The following is a 19,900-nucleotide window of genomic DNA, read 5'->3' as shown; positions in this document are numbered from 1 at the left end:
GAAAGTCCAGTTACAATAAATGTATAAATGAAATATTAAATGTTTTACATTAAGCTTATGAAATGGAATAAAAACCCTGCTTAGAGTCTCCTTGAAAGTGATTGTTAAAAATTGCAAAATGTATAAATATAATTTTTCATAAGCTGAATCTAAAAAAAGTTAATATTTTTTCCAGTTTTATTGAGAAATAACTGACATACGTCACTATAAAAGTTTAAGGCGGGCTTCCCTGGTGGCGCAGTGGTTGAGAATCTGCCTGCCGATGCAGAGGACGCGGGTTCGAGCCCTGGTCCTGGAGGATCGCACATGCCACGGAGCAGCTGGGCCCGTGAGCCACAACTACTGAGCCTGCGCGTCTGGAGCCTGTGCTCCGCAACAAGAGAGGCCGCGACAGTGAGAGGCCCGCGCACCGCGATGAAGAGTGGCCCCCCGCTTGCCACAACTGGAGAAAGCCCTCGCACAGAAACAAAGACCCAACACAGCCAAAAATAAATAAATAATAATTAAAAAAAACAAAAACAAAAATAAAACTCACATTATTAAAAAAAAAAAGTTTAAGGCATACAGCATGGTGGTTTGATTTACATATATTGTGAAATTATTACCGCAATAGGCTTAGTTAACATCCATTATCTCATGTAGATACAATGAAAAAAAAGAAAAAAAATTCCCCCTTGTGATGAGAACTCCTAGGATCTACTGTCTGTGCAGCTTTCTTGTAGATCATATCCAGTGTGAGCTACGGTCACCATGCCACACATCACATCCCCAGGGCTTATGTATCTCGTAATTGTACGTTTGTACCTTCTGACCATTTTCCTCCAGTTCCTCCTCCCCCACCCTCTATCCCCACTCTGGGAACCACAAATCTGACCTCCTTTCCTATGAGTTTGGTGGGATGTGTTTCTTTTAGATTCCACATATAAGTACAGTATTTGTCTATCTCTGTCTGACTCATTTCACTTAGCATAATGTCTTCAAGATCCATCTATGTTGTCACAAACTGAATCTAAAATTTCTTTAAAAGAATTATATTTTTGGATTTGTCACGTTAATAAACTGAATGATGATTTTTAGAAATTAAAAATTTTCTATGCACAAAATCCACTCTCAAGAGTACCAACAAACCCACATGTATCATGAAGGATTTCCTTTTAAATCAGATAATAAAATAAGAATTACTACCATAAATCTCATTTAATCTTCCTTCAAGAGTTCTGGCTAACATAACAGAATGTGAATAAGACATAAGGGAAGGAATAGATAAAATAACTATTCCTGGAAGACAATGATAAAACTCCCAGGAACTTGGTCGAGAGTAGAGTTTCTCAAAGCACCATCCCAGGACCGGCAGCAGGTGTGAACTCTGGGCCCCACCCACCGGCCCTCGGAGGGTGGGCCCAGCACCAGGATTGAGGGAACCCCTGCAGGTGATTCTGACACCCACTCAAGTTGTGCGGGCCGCTGGTCAGGAACATCACCTTGAACCCCTTCCTGCAGGTTTGCAAGTCTCACCCTCCACTCCCGACTTCCACAGAGGACAGAAAGTAGAACAAAGCCTTAAGAGAAAAGTACAGCACAAGAGCAATTACAGAAAAACAACAACAGGCACAGAAAAGCAACCTTTAGACATTGTCATCACAGTGCTGAGAAATCTGGGCTGGAAAAAAAAACAAAACTTGGCTGCAAGCTCACCATCAATCAGCAAACAGAGACCAGAGCAAGTCCCCTCAGAGTGGCCTGCAGGGGCCAAGCCCGGGAGCACGACGAGAGCACAAATTCCCCAAAGCCGGAGTGGGACCAAACGTGGCCAGTCGGAAATCTAATGAAACAAAACTCCTCAATTGCAATGGCCTCACACACAAACCACTGAGGAATAACTAGAATGTGAGTGACCGGGACTTCCCTGGTGACGCAGTGGTTAAGAATCCACCTGCCAATGCAGGGGACACGGGTTCGAGCCCTGGTCCAGGAGGATCCCACATGCCGCGGAGCAACTAAGCCCGCGAGCCACAAATACTGATCCTGCATGCCGCAACTACTGAAGCCCGCACGCCTAGAGCCCGTGTTCTGCAACAAGAGAAGCCACTGCAACGAGAAGCCAAGTAGCCCCCGCCCAAAGCCTGCGCACCGCAACGAAGAGTAGGCTCCCGCTCGCCACAACGAGAGAAACCCCACACGCAGCAACAAAGACCCAACGCAGGGGCTTCCCTGGTGGTGCAGTGGTTAAGAATCTGCCTGCCAATGCAGGGGACATGGGTTCGAGCCCTGGTCTGGGAAGATCCCACATGCCACGGAGTGACTAAGCCCGTGAGCCACAACGACTAAGCCTGCGCGTCTGGAGCCTGTGCTCCGCAACAAGAGAGGCCGCGATGATGAGAGGCCCGTGCACCACGATGAAGAGTGGCCCCCGCTTGCTGCAACTAGAGAAAGCCCTCGTACAGAAACGAAGACCCAACACAGCCAAAAATAAATATAAATAAATAAATAAATTTTAAAAAAAAAAGAAAAAAGACCCAACGCATCCAATAAATAAATAAATAAGTAAATAATTTTTTTTTAAAAATGTGAGTGACCTACACCAAGAAAACTACAAGACTTTATTTACTGGGAGGGGAGCATCAAACACATGTTAAGATACATGCTACTCCTGGATGGGCAGAAAAACATGGATTTTTTTTTTAAGTATTTATTTATTTATTTATGGCTGTGTTGGGTTCGTTTCTGTGCGAGGGCTTTCTGTGGTTGTGGGAAGCGGGGGCCACTCTTCATCGCGGTGCGCGGGCTTCTCACTGTCGCGGCCTCTCTTGTTGCGGAGCACAGGCCCCAGACACGCGGGCTCAGTAATTGTGGCTCACGGGCCCGGCTGCTCCGCGGCACGTGGGATCTTCCCAGACCAGGGCTCGAACCCGTGTCCCCTGCATTGGCAGGCAGATTCTCAACCACTGTGCCACCAGGGAAGCCCAAAACATGGATTTTTAAAACCTGATTCTCCAAAAATTGACTTAGAGATTCTCAATAATTGACACAATCTCCCAAAAGGAATTCTTTGGACTACAGCAACATGATTTCAGAGTTATCTGGAAAACTAAATAGGCAAAAAAATTAAAGAAATATTCAGAAAAGAAGAGCAAAGAGAGAAGGTTTTGTTTCATGAGATACTGAAATGCTACTTTGAGCTCAACAGCTAGACCACAGGCCAGATGGGTTCAAATCAAAGCAGAAGCAGCGCCTGTCACACACAAAAGCACTTAAATATGTGATAAAGGAAGCACAACCAAATGACGGGAGAGCGAAGAATTTTTTAATATGATTTACTGTCATCCAACTTCTAGGCATTTGTCCCAGGGAAATAATCGGAGGTGTGGCACAGATGTATGTATGTTTTTTGGTCTTTTCTATAAAAGCAAAATTGGAAATAAAATGCTCAACAATAAGGGGGTGACTGGGGTCAGTCCACACGGCAGAAGAACCGTGTCTTCAGCGCGTGCTCAGCTGTGCAGGATGCTCAGACACCAGGCCCCTGTGTGCAGAGGGCCCCCTGGGGACCCCTCGCATGGCATCTTGGGCAACCCTGCCCAGCTGACGAGGCAGCCTGCCGCTACGTCCCTGGAGTATGATACCAACTGTGTATTTTAAAAACTTACACATAGAAAAGGCTCGGAAGGAAATAGCTCAAAATATTAATAGTGGTTATCTCAGGATGGTGGGATTGCGGGTCATTGTTTTTACTCTTTCCAATATGAGCATTTTAAAGTGAGAAAATCAATATTTTTTATTTATACAGAAAAGGAAAATGTGTACCTTCCGCTGAAATTTTTAAAAATAATAAAATAACTTGGAGGTACTTTAATTAAAGATGTTACAGGCGGGGCTGGGCCAATGGCGGCGATGGCGGTGGCGGCGGGGGCGGGGGCCGGGGCCGCGGCGGGGGCCGAGTCGGCTGAGGGGCCCCCGGGGCCGGCGGCGGCGCTGGAGCTGTGGCTCAATAAAGCCACAGACCCAAGCATGTCAGAACAGGATTGGTCAGCTATCCAGAATTTCTGTGACCAAGTGAACACTGATCCCAATGGCTCAACCCATGCACCTTGGCTACTGGCCCACAAGATCCAGTCTCCACAAGAGAAAGAAGCTCTTTATGCCTTAGCGGTGCTGGAGGTGTGTGTGAACCGCTGTGGGGAGAAGTTCCACAATGAGGTGGCCAAGTTCCGCTTCCTGAACGAGCTCATCAAAGTGTTGTCCCCAAAGCACCTAGGCTCCTGGACCACAGAAAAAGTTAAAGGAAGAGTCATTGAAATACTCTTCAGTTGGACGGTCTGGTTTCCAGAAGACATCAAGATCCGAGATGCTTACCAGATGCTGAAGAAGCAAGGAATCATAAAGCAAGACCCTAAACTACCAGTGGATAAAATCTTGCCCCCACCTTCTCCCTGGCCCAAGAGCTCCATCTTCGAGGCCGATGAAGAAAAGTCAAAGCTTCTGACAAGGCTTCTGAAGAGCAGCCACCCTGAGGATCTTCAGGCTGCAAACCGGCTGCTCAAGAATGTGGTCGAGGAGGAACAAGAAAAATCAGAAAAGGTGTCCAAGAGAGTCAGTGCTGTGGAGGAGGTACGGAGCCACGTGAAGGTGCCGCAGGAAAGGCTGAGCACGTGCCGCAGGCCAGGGCAGGCCCCGCCAGACCAGGCAGCCTTGCAGGTCGTGTGTGAGAGGTGTGAGAAGCTGCGGCCCACCCCGTTCCGGCTGGCAAGCGATACCACCGATGACGACGATGCACTCGCGGAGGTTCTCCAGGCAAATGACCTCCTCACCCAGGGAGTTCTGCTGTACAAACAGGTGATGGAGGGCCGTGTCACCTTTGGGAACACAGTGGTCAGCTCTTTGGGAGACATACCTGTCTCCAGAGTGTTTCAGAATCCAGCAGGCTGCATGAAGAACTGCCCCCTGATTGACTTGGAGGTGGACAGTGGGCCCGAGCAGGCTGGGACTGTGGCGCCATCTATACTGCATCAGGACCTGGCAGCCTTAGGGATCAGTGATGGCCCAGTTACCAAAAAGGTTGCGAGTCAGAATTGCGGTCAGGAAAAGAGGAACCCTACCACCAGCACGCTGCCGGGTGGTGGTGTTCAGAGCCCTTCTGCAGAAAGGAACTTGCTGGATCTCCTCTCCCCACAGCCGTCTCCGGGACCTCTGAATTATATTCCGCAGAAAAGTATCCCCAAGGAAGTGCCACCAGGTACTAAGTCCTCTCCAGGTTGGTCCTGGGAGGCTGGCCCATTGGCTTCTTCTCCGTCTTCCCAGAATACACCTCTGGCTCAAGTGTTTGTCCCTTTGGAGTCTGTTAAGCCCAGCAACCTGCCTCCTCTTATCGTGTATGACCGGAATGGATTCAGAATTCTACTCCACTTTTCCCAGACTGGGGCCCCTGGCCACCCAGAGGTTCAGGTGCTACTGTTGACCATGATGAGCACGGCCACCCAGCCTGTCTGGGACATCATGTTTCAAGTAGCTGTGCCAAAGTCAGTGAGAGTGAAACTACAGCCAGCGTCCAGCTCCAAGCTTCCTGCTTTCAGTCCTTCGATGCCTCCAGCAGTGACCTCTCAGATGCTGCTGCTTGACAGTCCACACAAAGAGCCCATCGGTTACGGTATAAGCTGACATTCAACCAGGGTGGACAGCCTTTCAGCGAAGTAGGAGAAGTGAAAGACTTTCCAGACCTGGCAGTCTTGGGTGCAGCCTAACTCCTCACTGGACAGACCCTGCCATTCAAGCTTAGGCCAGTGTTACTTTTGCTGTCTAGATAGGACTAATCACGGTGATTTAGTGCAGAGTGCCAAGAGTTCTATCCTGACATCAGGCTCTGGATGCCAACCTCTGACTTATTCTGCAGATATTGTGTGTGTGTGTGTGTGTGTGTGTGTGTGGCCCGGGGGCTGAGGGGCAGGGATGTGGGCGGTGTGGGAAATGCTAAAGCATTTCTGATAACCATCTGCTACGATCATACCTGGTTTTGCATGTTGGTGGACACTGATGTCCCTGCCTCGAGTTGGAGGTTTTATAAGCCAAAGTTGTTGTTGTTGTTTTCCATGTATTATTATCTTTTCATTCATCCACTCTGTGCCTTGTCAGCCTTTGAAAGACTTGGTTGCTCCCAGGCTGCTGTTCTCAGGGACCTTAAAAGGGACCTGGTTGGTCTTGGGGCAGAGTGTCTTCTGGGACACTCTCTTCCAAGAAAGACCTTGTCTCCATTTCCATTAGCGAATGCTGCTTGCATGTGTTCAGGAAGATCTTCTAAATGGAATGCTTGTTGCACTGTGTTCTAGGCAAGGGGCTGCCACTAGACCAGAGGACCGCGCTTGGTGGGCCAATCATGTCCTTCACCACTGTGCCTTAGAATTGCCCATAGATGGACCCTTCAGGGCAGAGGGGAAAGCAGAGCCCAGGCCTTATTCAGGCCTCAGGTTCCATGGGTTGGGCAGCCTGTCTGGACCCTTCCTCAGGACCCTCATCTCCATCCTCATCCTCTTTCACCACAAGCATTTACCCAGAGCTCTTTGATTGTGACGCCATGCCAGTCATTGTAAATCATAACTAACAGGTTCGCCCTGGCCTGTTGACTTCACAATCCAGGATGAAGAACTGTGATGTAAATGAGATATGAAGTGAGTTTAGCAATGAAAAGTGATGACTAAATATAGAAAGTCATTGAATAAAAAAAAAAAAGATGTTATATTAACAACAATAACAAAAGGGTAATTATAGCATACATCCTACTAGCATATATCCTACTACATCCTACTATTTCCTAGAGCCTAAGACTTTGGTGACTACTATTCCCAAAGTCTTAGGCTCTAGGAAATCCTGGAAAGCAAGGCAGGAGGTCACCTTGCAGGGGGGGCAGGGCTGGCTTGGGGCTGGGGGCCTTCCTTCTCAGCCCACACCCAGCAAGGCTCCTGGTAGGAAGTATGTGCTCAATAAATGTTAGTGAAGAAGCCCTGACGTTTCCAAAACTAAACAGCAAAGAATCCACACACATAACTCATAAAAGTAAACACAATTCAGTAATGTGCAAACATGTCTAAAGCATCAGTCACGGAAACGAAAGATAAAACAGCAACAAGGAGTGGCCTTACACCCGATACATTATCAAGAGCTTTAGAAATGTAACCCCCAGTGGTGGTGAAGTTGATATTGAACTAATGATTTAAATAGAACTAGTGGGAATGTAAACTAATGCATCCCACTTGTAAAATAACTTGGCAAAATAAAATGCCATAAAACGCTTAAACACTTTCAATTAGTCTGCTCTAGGAATCTGTCCCATCAAAATAATGAAAAATTCAGAAACCAAAGTTACAAAGATAGACATCACACTATTGAGGTTCAAACCCCATGTAGAGGGACTTCCCTGGTGGCGCAGTGGTTAAGAATCCGCCTGCCAATGCAGGGGACATTGGTTCGAGCCTTGGTCCTGGAGGATCCCACATGCCGCGGAGCAACTAAGCCCGCGAGCCACAACTACTGAAGCCTGCGTGCCACAGCTACTGAAGCCCACACGCTTAGAGCCCGTGCTCCGCAACAAGAGAAGCCACTGCAATGAGAAGCCCGTGCACTGCAACGGAGTTGCCCCCACTCGCCACAACTAGAGAAAGCCTGCGTGCAGCAACGAAGACCCAACACAGCCAAAAATAAGTAAATGAATGAATGAATAAGTAAACACATTAAAAAAAAGAAAAAAAACTCATGTAGAACCATCTTCGCGTGCAACGACAGTGGAACCCTGGGGGCTCATTACAAATAATAACACATCGCATCGGACCTAACGTGTTTGTGAAATAACATTAAAAGAAACAGATGAACTGATTCATGGATGAACCTTAGAAACACTGTCCTAAGTGAAAGGAGCCAGACACAAAGGGCCACTCATCGCATGATGGCATCACATTCAGTGTCCAGACAGACGCGTTTACAGGGACAAACAGGAGATGAGTGACTACTGGGGCCGGCAGGGAGGGGCATCGGGGCGTGACTACGAATGGGAAGGCGTTTCTTTCTCGGGGAGATGGAAATGCTCTAAAATTAGGTTGTAGTGATGGTTGCACAACTCTGAGAACATACTAAAAATCACTGAATTGTACGCTATAAAAGGATGAATATTATGGTATGTGAATTTTACCTCAATACGCTGTTATATAAAAAAGGGTAAAATGCAAGTTTTATGCAAATTGTGATAACAACTACACAAAATATGCAGGGACTCAGGCCCCAGAGCACACACTCTGGGGCCAGCTAGTGACTACTGTAGCCCAACCCCCAGGCCCAGGTCACCCCAGCACATGGAGCAACAGGGCGTAAAGACGTGGCCGGGACTTGGGGGCACACAGGCGCGTGGCACGTGCTCAGACACACAGCCCCATGGGTACCCAAGCGCCCAGGGTGGACAGCAGGAGCCACGGACACACTGCCTGGACCACAGATGCCAGGCCCACACGGCACACACACATCAGCCAGTCCCGTGTGGAGTCCCACCCGCACGGGCACCTGAGCTTGGGGGGTGCTCCCGGCCACGTGGGGTGGGGAGAGGCGGCAACACCCGCTGCAGTGCTGGCCTGGGGCCCTGACCCTGACCCGGGCACCCCCCACCCGCCCAGAGTCTGGGGTCTCGGCTGGGTCTTTGCAGCTGCATATGGAACATACTGGCTAGAAGGTCACGCTGCCTTGCAACCTCTGTTTCACGATGGGGGGGTCGTCCTCTGCCCTTCCCCAGGCTGGGGGCTCCCCCTGAGGCCCCCAACCCACCAAGTCAGCAAAGGGAGCAGAGGCGCCCAGGACAGCCTTAGTCTGGACTGCTGAGCCCGCACAATTGCTACTGGTGCCCCTCTGACTCTCAAAAACACCTCAGTTTGGGCAACGAATCAGCAAGAAGGACCTGGGGTGCAGGGGCCGCCCGACCCCTTGAGATGCTGTGACCCCAGCAGTGGTGGCTTTGGCTCCAAGTCGGCCGAGCTGAGCAGGGCCCCGACCCTGCTGGGGCCCCAGGCGGGACGCACTTCAGCGGTGCCGCTCAGCCCCTTTCAGGGAGCTCAGGCCCTGCCGAGCAGGGGGCTGGGGTGCCATGTCCTCTCCACCCAGACGTGAGCACCCCGGGCTCCGCAGGGCTTGCCTGGGAGGACCTCAGCCCTGGGACACCAGACCCAGGACCCTGGAGCAGGTGGCCGGGGTTCAAGTCCAAGCCTGGGTCTTCCTGGTCACAGGGAAGGCACGGCCTGTCCGGTCCCTCACCTGAGACATGGAGGTGACAGCGTGCGGGTCCCGCGGCTATGGTGACACTGCTACGAGATGACACTCAGAAGATGTGCCCGGCAGCATTGGGACCCACCAGCACTCAGGGGCAGCGGCACCAGCGTCCTTGGGGCCGTTACTACCGTCATCAGGGAGGGGGTGGGGCAGGCTCCAGGGGAAGCCAGGAGCACCTGCTCGCCCCAGTCCCGGTTCCCGCTGGGCAGGTGCCGAGTCCCCAGGTCAGGCCCGGGGGGCGGGTGCCCACAGCACCCACCCACGGCCCAGGGAGACACGGGAGCTGAGGGCAGAAGCGTGGCAGGGGAAGCACCATCTCCAGGAACTGCTTTGTCACTGACTTTCCAGGTGCTGGCTCTTGCCCAGGAGGCTGCTGGCTGTTGCCATGGAGACAGCCTGTGGGTCTCAGCCTCCTCCACCCTCGTCACCCCACCCCCCGCCCTGGGCTGAGCATGAAGCGCAGGCCCCCTGCACTAGAGGCCCAGAGCCTGCTCCAAAGACACCCGGAGACACCAGGCAGGGCTGAAGAAGGGCCAGGCCTGGCATGTGCGGGCCGTCATGCCAGAGAACATGACATTCACATCTCATTCAAATAAAAACATCATGGGCTGTCTACCACGTGCCAGGGACTCTCGGAGGTCAGCACCATTAGCCCCATCATACAGAGGAAGAAACTGAAGTTCAGAGAGCACATCCAAGTGTCCAGGCTCACAACCCAAGAAGAGGTGGAGCTGGGACATGGCCCAGTGCCTCGTGCCCCACATGGTTACACACAGTGACACACGCTGACTCACGCTGAGGTCAGCCTCACACGCAACAGACATTGTCGTAGTCACTGCCCAAAGCACAGGAAAGTCCAGCCACATGTGATCACCCTCCCCAGCCTAAATAGGGCTACAAGACAGGTGGGGACCACACAGAGTGGACAGAAAGGGTTCCAGGCCACCAGCCTCTTTGGGGCACAGTGGGTGACCATCGTACGGATGCTCTACAGCCCCTCCCTGACCATCACCACCCCCAATCTGTGCTGGGAAAAGATGGCCCCCAGGTGGACATTGTGCCCTTAGACTGCCTGAAGTGCTCTGTCCAGCTTGAAAGAGGCCTACTACTTTGGTCAAGTGCAGCAAAGCTCCAACCAGTGAGGTCACTGTGACCCAGGACACTCACTCGCCGCAGCCATGGAAACCCCAGGAGGAGATGCCTCCAGGTCACTGCCATCAGACCCCTCTTTTTAGGGTAAATTTTACTCCTCCTGAATATCCTGAGGGTCAGGGTAGCTAGTGGTTAGGAGCTTGGACTTTGGCTCAGTCTAGCTGGAATCCTTACTGGTTCCTGCAGAACAAATTTCTGAGCTTCCTCAGTCTCCAGTCTGTAAAGTGGGAGCGTTACCCACTCCCTGCAGTAATGAGGGGTCCTGCCAATGAAGGTCGAGTAGGGAACTGGGACTTCTACCCCATGTAGAAGTCACAAGGCAGAAGACCCCTGCCTCTTATGGGTCAGGATCAGAGACTCAGCTAACACAGGGTTAAATAAGATCCAGAGTCTCAGAAAAACATGTGGAAATGTCCAGGTTTCAATCAAAACTCATTCATCAAAAAGCCAGGAAGATCTCAAACTGAATGAAAAAAGACAATCAGTAGATTCCAACACTAAGATAACAGAGATATTAAAATTATCTGACAAAGATTTTGCAGCAGTGATGATAAAAGTGCTACCACAAACAACTGCAAACATATTTGAAACAAACCAAAAAAACAGAAAGTATCACGAACGATGTAAAGAAGAATCAAATGAAAATTTTATAACTGAAAACTGCAATAACCAATATAAAAAGCTAAGAGGATGGGCTTGACAGCAGAAGAGAGGGAACAGAGGAAAGAGTCAATGAACTGAATAACAACAGTACAGTATGAATGTGAATGACAGAGAGAAATTAGGCTGAAAGATGGAGGAGGAGCAGTGGGGGGAGGGGAAGTAGAAGAAGAGAAGGGGGGGAGGAGGGAGCCTCAAGGACCTATTGAGTGACTCCCAAACAAAATAAACTCAAAGATATCCACAAAATATATCATAGTCAAACTTCTAAAAACTAAAAACAAAGAAAAAATCTTGATTGTGACAATTAGAAATTTTAAAATGGAATAAATTAGGTGATAATGGAATTATTTTCTTAGGAATGATAATGTTATTATAGCTACATAGGCCAGTGCCCTTATTCTTAGAACACTAGGGATGATACTTCATAATACCTACAACTTTTAAATGGCACAGCAAAATATATAATACAGGAAGGAAAAAGATTGCAAAATTAAAATTTATTGAATTTAGGTGGAGCATATACGTTGTTCATTGTACTACCCAACTATCCTCTGAAAACTTTCATAATAGAAGTGGATATATATATATGAATACATATATATTCAGAAGAGCCAGAGAAACACATCCCTATAAGGGAAAATAATTCAAAGGACAGTGAATTTCTCATCATAAATCATGGAGATCAGAAGGAAGTAGCACAATATTTTCAAATGCTGAAAGAAAAGAAGTGTGAACCTAGACACCAGTACCCAGTAAAAATATCTTGCGGGAATGAAGGAGAAATCAGGATATTCTCAGATGAAGAAATACTAAGAGAATTTGTCACCAGCAAACCTATTTTCAAAGAGTGACTTTAAAAAGTTCTCTAAATAAAAAGAATATGATCAAAAAAAAGGAATCATTGACCATAAGGAAGGAAGAAGAATGGAAAGAATAAAAATAAGGGTAAATATCAATACAATACAGTTTCCTAAATTATGTTTTCTAAACTATGCTTGTGGTTGAAACAAAAATTATAGCACTCTCTGATGCAGTTCTAAATACATGTAGAGGGGCTTCCCCGGTGGCACAGTGGTTAAGAATCTGCCTGCCAATGCAGGGGACACGGGTTCGAGCCCTGGTCCGGGAAGATCCCACATGCCACGGAGCAACTAAGCCCATGCGCCACAACTTCTCAGCTTGCGCTCTAGAGCCTGCGAGCCACAACTACTGAGCCTGCGTGCCACAACTACTGAAGCCCGCGCACCTAGAGCCCGTGCTCCACAACAAGAGAAGCCACCGCAATGAGAAGCCCACACACCGCAACGAAGAGTAGTCCCTGCTCGCCGCAACTAGAGAAAGCCCGCACACAACAATGAAAACCCAGTGCAGCCAAAAATATAAAATAAATGAAATAAATAAATTTTAAAAATAAATAAATACATGTAGAGGAAATATTTAAGATAATCACACTATACATTGGAGAGGATAATGGGACATAAGTTGCATAAAATTTCTATACTTCACTCAAACTGGTAAAACTACACCAATAGACTGGGATAAATTATGTATATATAATGCAATACCCAGAGCAACCACTAAAAATCCTCTACAAGGATACACTTAAAAATACTATAGATAAATCAAAACGGAGTTCTAAAGTACATTCAAATAACCCACAGGAAGGCAGGAAAAAGAAATCAAAGAAATAAAAAACAGAGAGCTCAAACAGAAACAAAATATAAAATAGTGGACTTAAGCCCTAACAGAGCAATAATTATATTACACGGAAATGGTCTAAATAAACCAAATAAAAGACAGAATTGGTATAACGGATTAACAAATATGATCCAACTATATGCTGTCTATAAGAAACTCACTTCTAATATGATGATGCAGGCAAGTTGAAAGTAAAAAGATAAAAAAAGATACTTCATGCACATATTAATCAAACAAAAGCTGGAGTGACTACAGTAACATCGATAAAGTAGACTTCATAGCAAATAAAACTACTAGAGACACAGAGGAACATATAATAATAAAGTCTACCCAGAAGACACAGCAACACTAAACATGCACAGGCACACCTGGGATATATTTTGGGTTTCGTTCCAGACCCCCACAATAAAATGAGTATCACAATAAAGGAAGTCACATGAATATTCTGGTTTCCCAGTGCATACAAAAGCTATGTTTATACTATACTGTAGTCAACTAATTGTGCTATAATAGCATTATGTCTAAAAAAATGTACATACCTTAATTTTAAAATATTTTACTGTTAAAATATGCTAACCATCATCTGAGCCTTCAACAAGTCATAATCTTTTAGGAGTGTTTGAAATATTCCAAGAATTAACGAAATGTGACACAGAGACAAAAAGTGACCCAATGCTTTTGGAAAAAATGGCGCCAATAGATCTGCTCTATGCAGGGTTGCCACAAGCCTTCGATTTGTGAAAAAACGCATTATCTACAATAAAGTGGAGTTCAATAAATGAGGTGTGCCTGTATGTACTCAACAACAGAGCCACGAAATATGTGAAGCAAAAACCAACAGAGCTGTAAGGAAAAATAGACAAATGCACAACTATAAATGGAGACCTCAGCACCCACCTTGACAACTGACAGAACAACCAGACAGAAAATCAGCAAGGATTCAGAAGACTTATTAACACCTTCAACAAACAGGATCTAATCCACATTTATAGAACTTGCCACACAAAAACAGCAGTGTACATGTTCTTGCCAAGTGCCCATGAAACATAAACAAAGATAGGCCATATCTTGAGCTTAAAATAAACCTTACCAAATTTAAAATAACCGAAATCATACAGTGTGTTCTCTGACCACATGGAATCAAGCTAGAAATTAATAACAGAAAGATACTGGAACATCTCCAAACATTTGGAAACTAAACAGCACATTTCTAAACAATCTACAGATCAAAGAAAAGTCTAGAGGAAAATTTAAGAACACATGGAACTGAATTAAACTGCAAATACAGCATACTAAAATGTGTGAGACACAGCTAAAGTGTACTGAGAGGCAAATTTAATATGCCATGTGCATACACTAGAAAAGAAGAAACGTCTCAAATCATGCATCTAAGCTCTCACCACAAGAACTGAGAAAAAAAAGAGTAAAATACACCCAAAGCAAACAGAATGCAGAAAATAATAAAAATAAGGGCAGAAATAAGTAAAACTGAAAAAAAAGAAAGAAAAAAATCATTGAAACTAAGAGCTGGTTCTTTGAAAAGATCAATAAAATTGACAAACTTCTAGCAAGACTAACCTAAACCTCCCAAAAGAGAGAGATCAAGAGAGAAGACACAAATTACCAATATAAGAAATGAGACAAGGGCTATCACTACAGACCCTGCAGACATCAAAAGGATAATGAGCGACTACTGTGAACAACTCTACACACATAAATTTGACAATTTAGACTAAATGGACTACGTCCTCAAAAAACACATACTACCACAACTCACTCAACAGGAAATAGATAATTTGAAGATCCCTATAACTATTAAGGAAATTGAATCCATAAGTTTAAAACTCCCTAAAAAGAAATCTCCTGGCCCAGTTGGATTCACTGCAGAATTCTACCAAATATTTAAAGAAGAATTCACAGCATTTTTACACAATGGCTTCCAGAAAATAGAACAGAGAAGGGAACACTTCCAAATCCATTTTTGGAAGCTTGTATTATCCTGATATCAAAACCATACAAAGACAGTACCAAAAAAAAAACAAAAACAAAACAAAACAAAGCAAACAAATGACAGACCAATAGCCCTCATGAATACAGATGCAAAAATCCTTAACAAAATATTAGCAAATACAATTCAGCAATATATAAAAAGGAATTATATACCATGACCATGTTTGTTCCAGGAAGTAAGTCTGGTTCAATACTCAAAAATCAATCATTGTAATCCACCATATTAACATGCAAAGGAAGAAAGAGTCACATGATCATAGCAATGCAGAAAGAGCATTGGATGAAATCTGACACTGACAAGAAGAAATCTGATTCATGACAAAAAGTCTCAGAAAAAAAAGAATAGAGGGGAACTGCCTCAATTTAATAAAAAGCATCTACAAAAACCTACAGCAAACATTATACTTAATGGGGAGAGTCTGAATGTTTTCCTCCTAAAACTGGGAACAAGGCAAAGGTGTCCACTCTCATTCAACTTAGTACTAGAAGTCCTGGTCAGTGTAATAAGACAAGAAAAGGAATGAGAAGGGAGACAGATTGGAAAGAAAGAGATAAAACTGTCCCTATTTGCAAATGACATACTTGTCAACATAGACAATTCCAAAGAATCTTAAAAAAAAAAGAAAAATCTCCTGGAACTAATAAGTGCATTCAGCAAGGTTGCAGGATTAGAGATAAATATACAAAAATGTACTGTTTTTCTATATACTAGCAGTGGACATGTGGACACTGAAATTTTAAATATAATACCATTTGTACTCATGCAAAAATAAAAGAAAAACTTAGATGTAAATCTAACAAAACATGCATAGCTCTTGAATCCTGAAAACTATAAAATACTGATGAAATAAGTCAAACAAGATACTGTAAAACTCTTAGAGGAAAACATAGGAAGAACACTCTTTGACATAAATCACAGCAAGATCTTTTTTGACCCACTTCCTAGAATAATGGAAATAAAAACAAAAATAAACAAATGGGACCTAATGAAACTTAAAAGCTTTTGCACAGCGAAGGAAACTGTAAACAAGATGAAAAGACAACCCTCAGAATGGGAGAAAATATTTGCAAACGAATCAATGGACAAAGGATTAATCTCCAAATATATAAACGGCTCATGCAGCTCAATATTAAAAAAACAAACAACCCAATCAAAAAATGGGCAGAAGATCTAAATAGACATTTCTCCAAAGAAGACATACAGATGGCCAAGAGGCACATGAAAAGCTGCTCAACATCACTAATTATTAAAGAAATGCAAATCAAAACGACAATGAGGTATCACCTCACACCGATTAGAATGGGCATCATCAGAAAATCTACAGACAACAAATGCTGGAGAGGGTGTGGAGAAAAGGGAACCCTCTTGCACTGTTGGTAGGAATGTAAATTGATACAGCCACTATGGAGAACAGTATGGAGGTTCCTTAAAAAACTAAAAATAGAATTACCATATGACCCAGCAATCCCACTACTGGGCATATACCCAGAGAAAACCATAACTCAAAAAGACACATGCACCCCAATGTTCACTGCAGCACTATTTACAATAGCCAGGACATGGAAGCAACCTAAATGTCCATCGACAGACGAACGGATAAAGAAGATGTGGCACATATATACAATGGAATATTACTCAGCCATAAAAAGGAATGAAACTGGGCCATTTGTAGAGACGTAGATGGACTTAGAGACTGTCATACAGAGTGAAGAAAGTCAGAAAGAGAAAAACAAATATCGTATATTAACACATAGATGTGGAACCTAGAAAAATGGTACAGATGAACCGGTTTTCAGGGCAGAAATAGAGACACAGATGTAGAGAACAAACGTATGGACACCAAGGGGGGAAGCGGCGGGGGGTGGGGGTGGTGGTGGGATGAATTGGGAGATTGGGATTGACATGTATACACTGATGTGTATAAAATTGATGACTAATAAGAACCTGCTGTATAAAAAATAAATAAATAAAATTCAAAAAAAAAAAGAAATCAAATAAGGTCTACATAAATGGAGAGACGTACCATGTCCACAGATTGGAAGACTCAACATAGTAAAGATAACAATTCTCTGCAAATTAACACACAGGTTTTATACAATTCCTGTGAAGATTCTGCATATACATTGACAAGATTATTCCAAAATTTATATGGAAGCAAAGAAATTAGAATAGCTAAAACAGTTTTTTTTTTAAAATTTACTCTTAAACACTTTTTTTTAAAAAAGAATAAAGTGGGAGGAATGAGTCTGCCGAATTTTGAGACTTAAATAGTTACAGTAATCAATACAGCGTGAAACTGGTAGAGGGATGGACACACAGATCTACGGAACAGCAGTAGACCCACACAAACATGCCCAGCTGACTTCTGACAGAGACACAAAACACTTCAGTGGAGGAAATACACTGTATAGCCTTTCCAGCAAGTGCTGGAGCAACTGGATAGCCACGCACAGGAAGAAAACAAACAAAAAAGAATCTCAACTTAAGCCTCACTCCTGATACAAAACTAACTCAAAATGGATCCCAGACTTACACATAAAATATAGAATGATAAAACTTTCAGAAAAAAAGAAAAATAGGAGAAAATCATCATGACCTAGGGCTGAAAAGAGTTCTTAGACTCAAAACCACAAGCCCTATCCATGAAAGGAAAAACTGATAAACTGGACTTCATTAAGATTCAAAACTTTTGCTCTGCAAAAGTCCCTGTTATGAGGATGAAAAAATAAGCTACAGATTGGGAGAAAACTGACTAGTAACTAACAATCCAATTAGAACCTGAGCAGAATATATGAACTGACACTTCCCCAAAATGGAGATACAGATGGCAAATAAGTCCATGAAAAGATGTCCAACATCATTGGCCATTAAGGGAATTCAAATCAAAACCACCGTGATGTATCACTGCACACCTATCAAAATAGCTAAAATAAAAAACAGTGACAACACCAAACTCTTGTGAGGATATGGAGAAACTAGATCACTCATACATTCCTGGTGGGAATTTAAAAAACTGTAAAATGGTACTGCCACTCTGGATAACAGTTTGGTAATTTGTTAAAAAACTAAATATGCAACTGCAATACAGCCCCGTAATTGCACTCCTGGGCATTCATCCCAGAGGAATGGAAACTTATGTTCACACAAAACCTGTGCATGGATGTGCAGAGCAGCCTTGTGGGTGGTATTTCAAAAACTGGAAACAACCCACATGTCCTTCAACAGGTGAATAGTTAAAGAGACAATGGGCAGTAAAGAGAAACAAAGTATAGACACATGCAACAGCGTGATTCAATCATCCTCAGAGAGTCACCCTGAGTGAACAAAGCCAATCCCAAAAGGCACCATTCCATTTGCATAATGTTCTTAAAGTGACAAAATGATGGATATGGAGACTGGATTGTGGCTGTCAGGGACTGAGAAGCAGTGAGGTCAGAGGAAAGTGGGAGCAGATACAAAAGGGCAACAGGAGGGGTCCCGGTGGGGATGGAGTTTCTGTGTCTTGACTGTGCCATTGTCGACATCTTGGTTGTGAAATTGTGCTACAGCTTCACAGGACATTACCCTCAGAACCCTCTCTGCATATTGTGCATCTACAATTAGCTCAAAATGAGATATTTAGTTTTTTAAAAGGGGATGTTAATAACAGCATCTAGCCCAGGATGGTTGTAGGATGATTACATTAGCAGACCAGCCAGCACGCAGGAAACTTCATGGAAGAGTCAGCTTGTACCTTTTGTTCTCCCTTCCATGTCTCAGGAGCTCACGCTGCCCACCTCCCTCTGCCCACCTGCTCTGGTGCTTTCACCAGAGGGCTCTGCACCCCCACTGCCCACCTCCCAGGCTGGGGACCCACAGAAGCACAAGTAAGTGCACCACCCCAGGGGTCTTACCCCCTGGAAAGAGCCCCTCATGGAGACCGAGTCCAGGCCACGCGGGCAGGGACAGGGCTGGAGGGGTCTCGCACGTGCCTCTGCTGTGTCCTTGCATCAGTGTGTGTTGCAGGGCTGGTCAGCCTTGGACTGTACCCCAGTGGAAACACTGTGCCCCAGAATTGATTCGGTGACGGGAAGAAGGGAGCTCTTGCTTCACGCCCGTCCCCTCCCCATCACTGCATTCTCAGAACCCAGGCCCGAGATCGCAGGTGCAGGGCCCGCAGGCACGGGGGGTGGCAGGGCTGGCGGCTCCCTCAGGGATTCCCACCCTCAGACCGGAGGCTTCACCATGCCCAGGACACCCCCGGACCTCCCCGGGCTCAGCAGCGCCCCCCGACCCCTGCCCCGGTCCAGGCTGGAGAGGGTCCTAGGGTGGGCGGGCAGCCCTGCCTTCAGCCCGTCCTCAGTGCCTGGTGCTGCGGTGTGTTGTCAGGCCCGGGAGGCTGACAACAGACCTGGAGGAGTGAGAAAGGGCCCACGGCCAGCGGAAGGTGAGGCGGGGAGGAAGACGCTGGCCCTACAGCCGTCTCACCCGGGCCCACAACATGGCAGCCGCAGCACAGCCGGGCCTGGAGCCACACGATCGCCCGGGGTCAGTCACATGGCACCCTGTGCCCATCGGGGCCGGGGCAGGCTCCCTGCTCTCCCAGCTGGATTCCAATCCCACAGTATTTGCTGCACACTGGGAACCGGGGCACCGAGGCAGTGGGGCCAACGGACGCTCATCAGAGGAGCCTGGGGTCTGAGCACAGCCTATTATGGACTAAACTGTGTCCCCCCCCCCAAATTCCTGTGTGAAGCTCTAACCCCCAGAGGGACTGTATTTGGAGACGAGGCTCTTAGGAGGTAAATGCTTAACCAAGGTCAAAAGGATGGGCTTTAATTTAATAGGATGAATGTAACCGAACACGAAGAGAACCCAGAGACCTCTGCGCACACGGAGCAGCAGCCCCGTGAAGACACAGCGGGCAGGCAGAGGGCCTCGCCTAGAGCAACCCTGCGGGCACCTTGACCTCGGGCGGCCAGCGTCCAGACGGTGAGACAACCCTGCGGGCACCTTGACCTCGGGCGGCCAGCGCCCAGACGGTGAGACAACCCTGCGGGCACCTTGACCTCGGGCGGCCAGCGTCCAGACGGTGAGACAACC

At 46.0% G+C, this 19,900-nt stretch overlaps 2 protein-coding genes across 3 annotated transcripts in view; one reads left to right on the top strand and one right to left on the bottom strand.

The window, feature by feature from the left end:
* Nucleotides 1-19,900, bottom strand: part of CACNA1B (calcium voltage-gated channel subunit alpha1 B) — a 184,987-nt gene that overhangs the window by 152,808 nt on the left and 12,279 nt on the right. The gene's annotated exons all lie outside the window — the stretch shown is intronic.
* On the top strand, nucleotides 3,883-6,110 carry LOC118897089 (ADP-ribosylation factor-binding protein GGA2-like). Its single transcript, XM_036855908.1, has one exon. It carries the CDS (start codon nucleotides 3,883-3,885, stop codon nucleotides 5,653-5,655), a length of 1,773 nt encoding a protein of 590 aa, XP_036711803.1. The 3' UTR covers nucleotides 5,656-6,110.

The sequence above is a fragment of the Balaenoptera musculus genome, chromosome 6, assembly GCF_009873245.2.
Source record: "Balaenoptera musculus isolate JJ_BM4_2016_0621 chromosome 6, mBalMus1.pri.v3, whole genome shotgun sequence".
Classification (NCBI taxonomy): domain Eukaryota; kingdom Metazoa; phylum Chordata; class Mammalia; order Artiodactyla; family Balaenopteridae; genus Balaenoptera; species Balaenoptera musculus.
The sequence above is the reverse complement of the archived record's forward strand: the minus strand, read 5'-3'. Positions and strand labels throughout refer to the sequence as shown.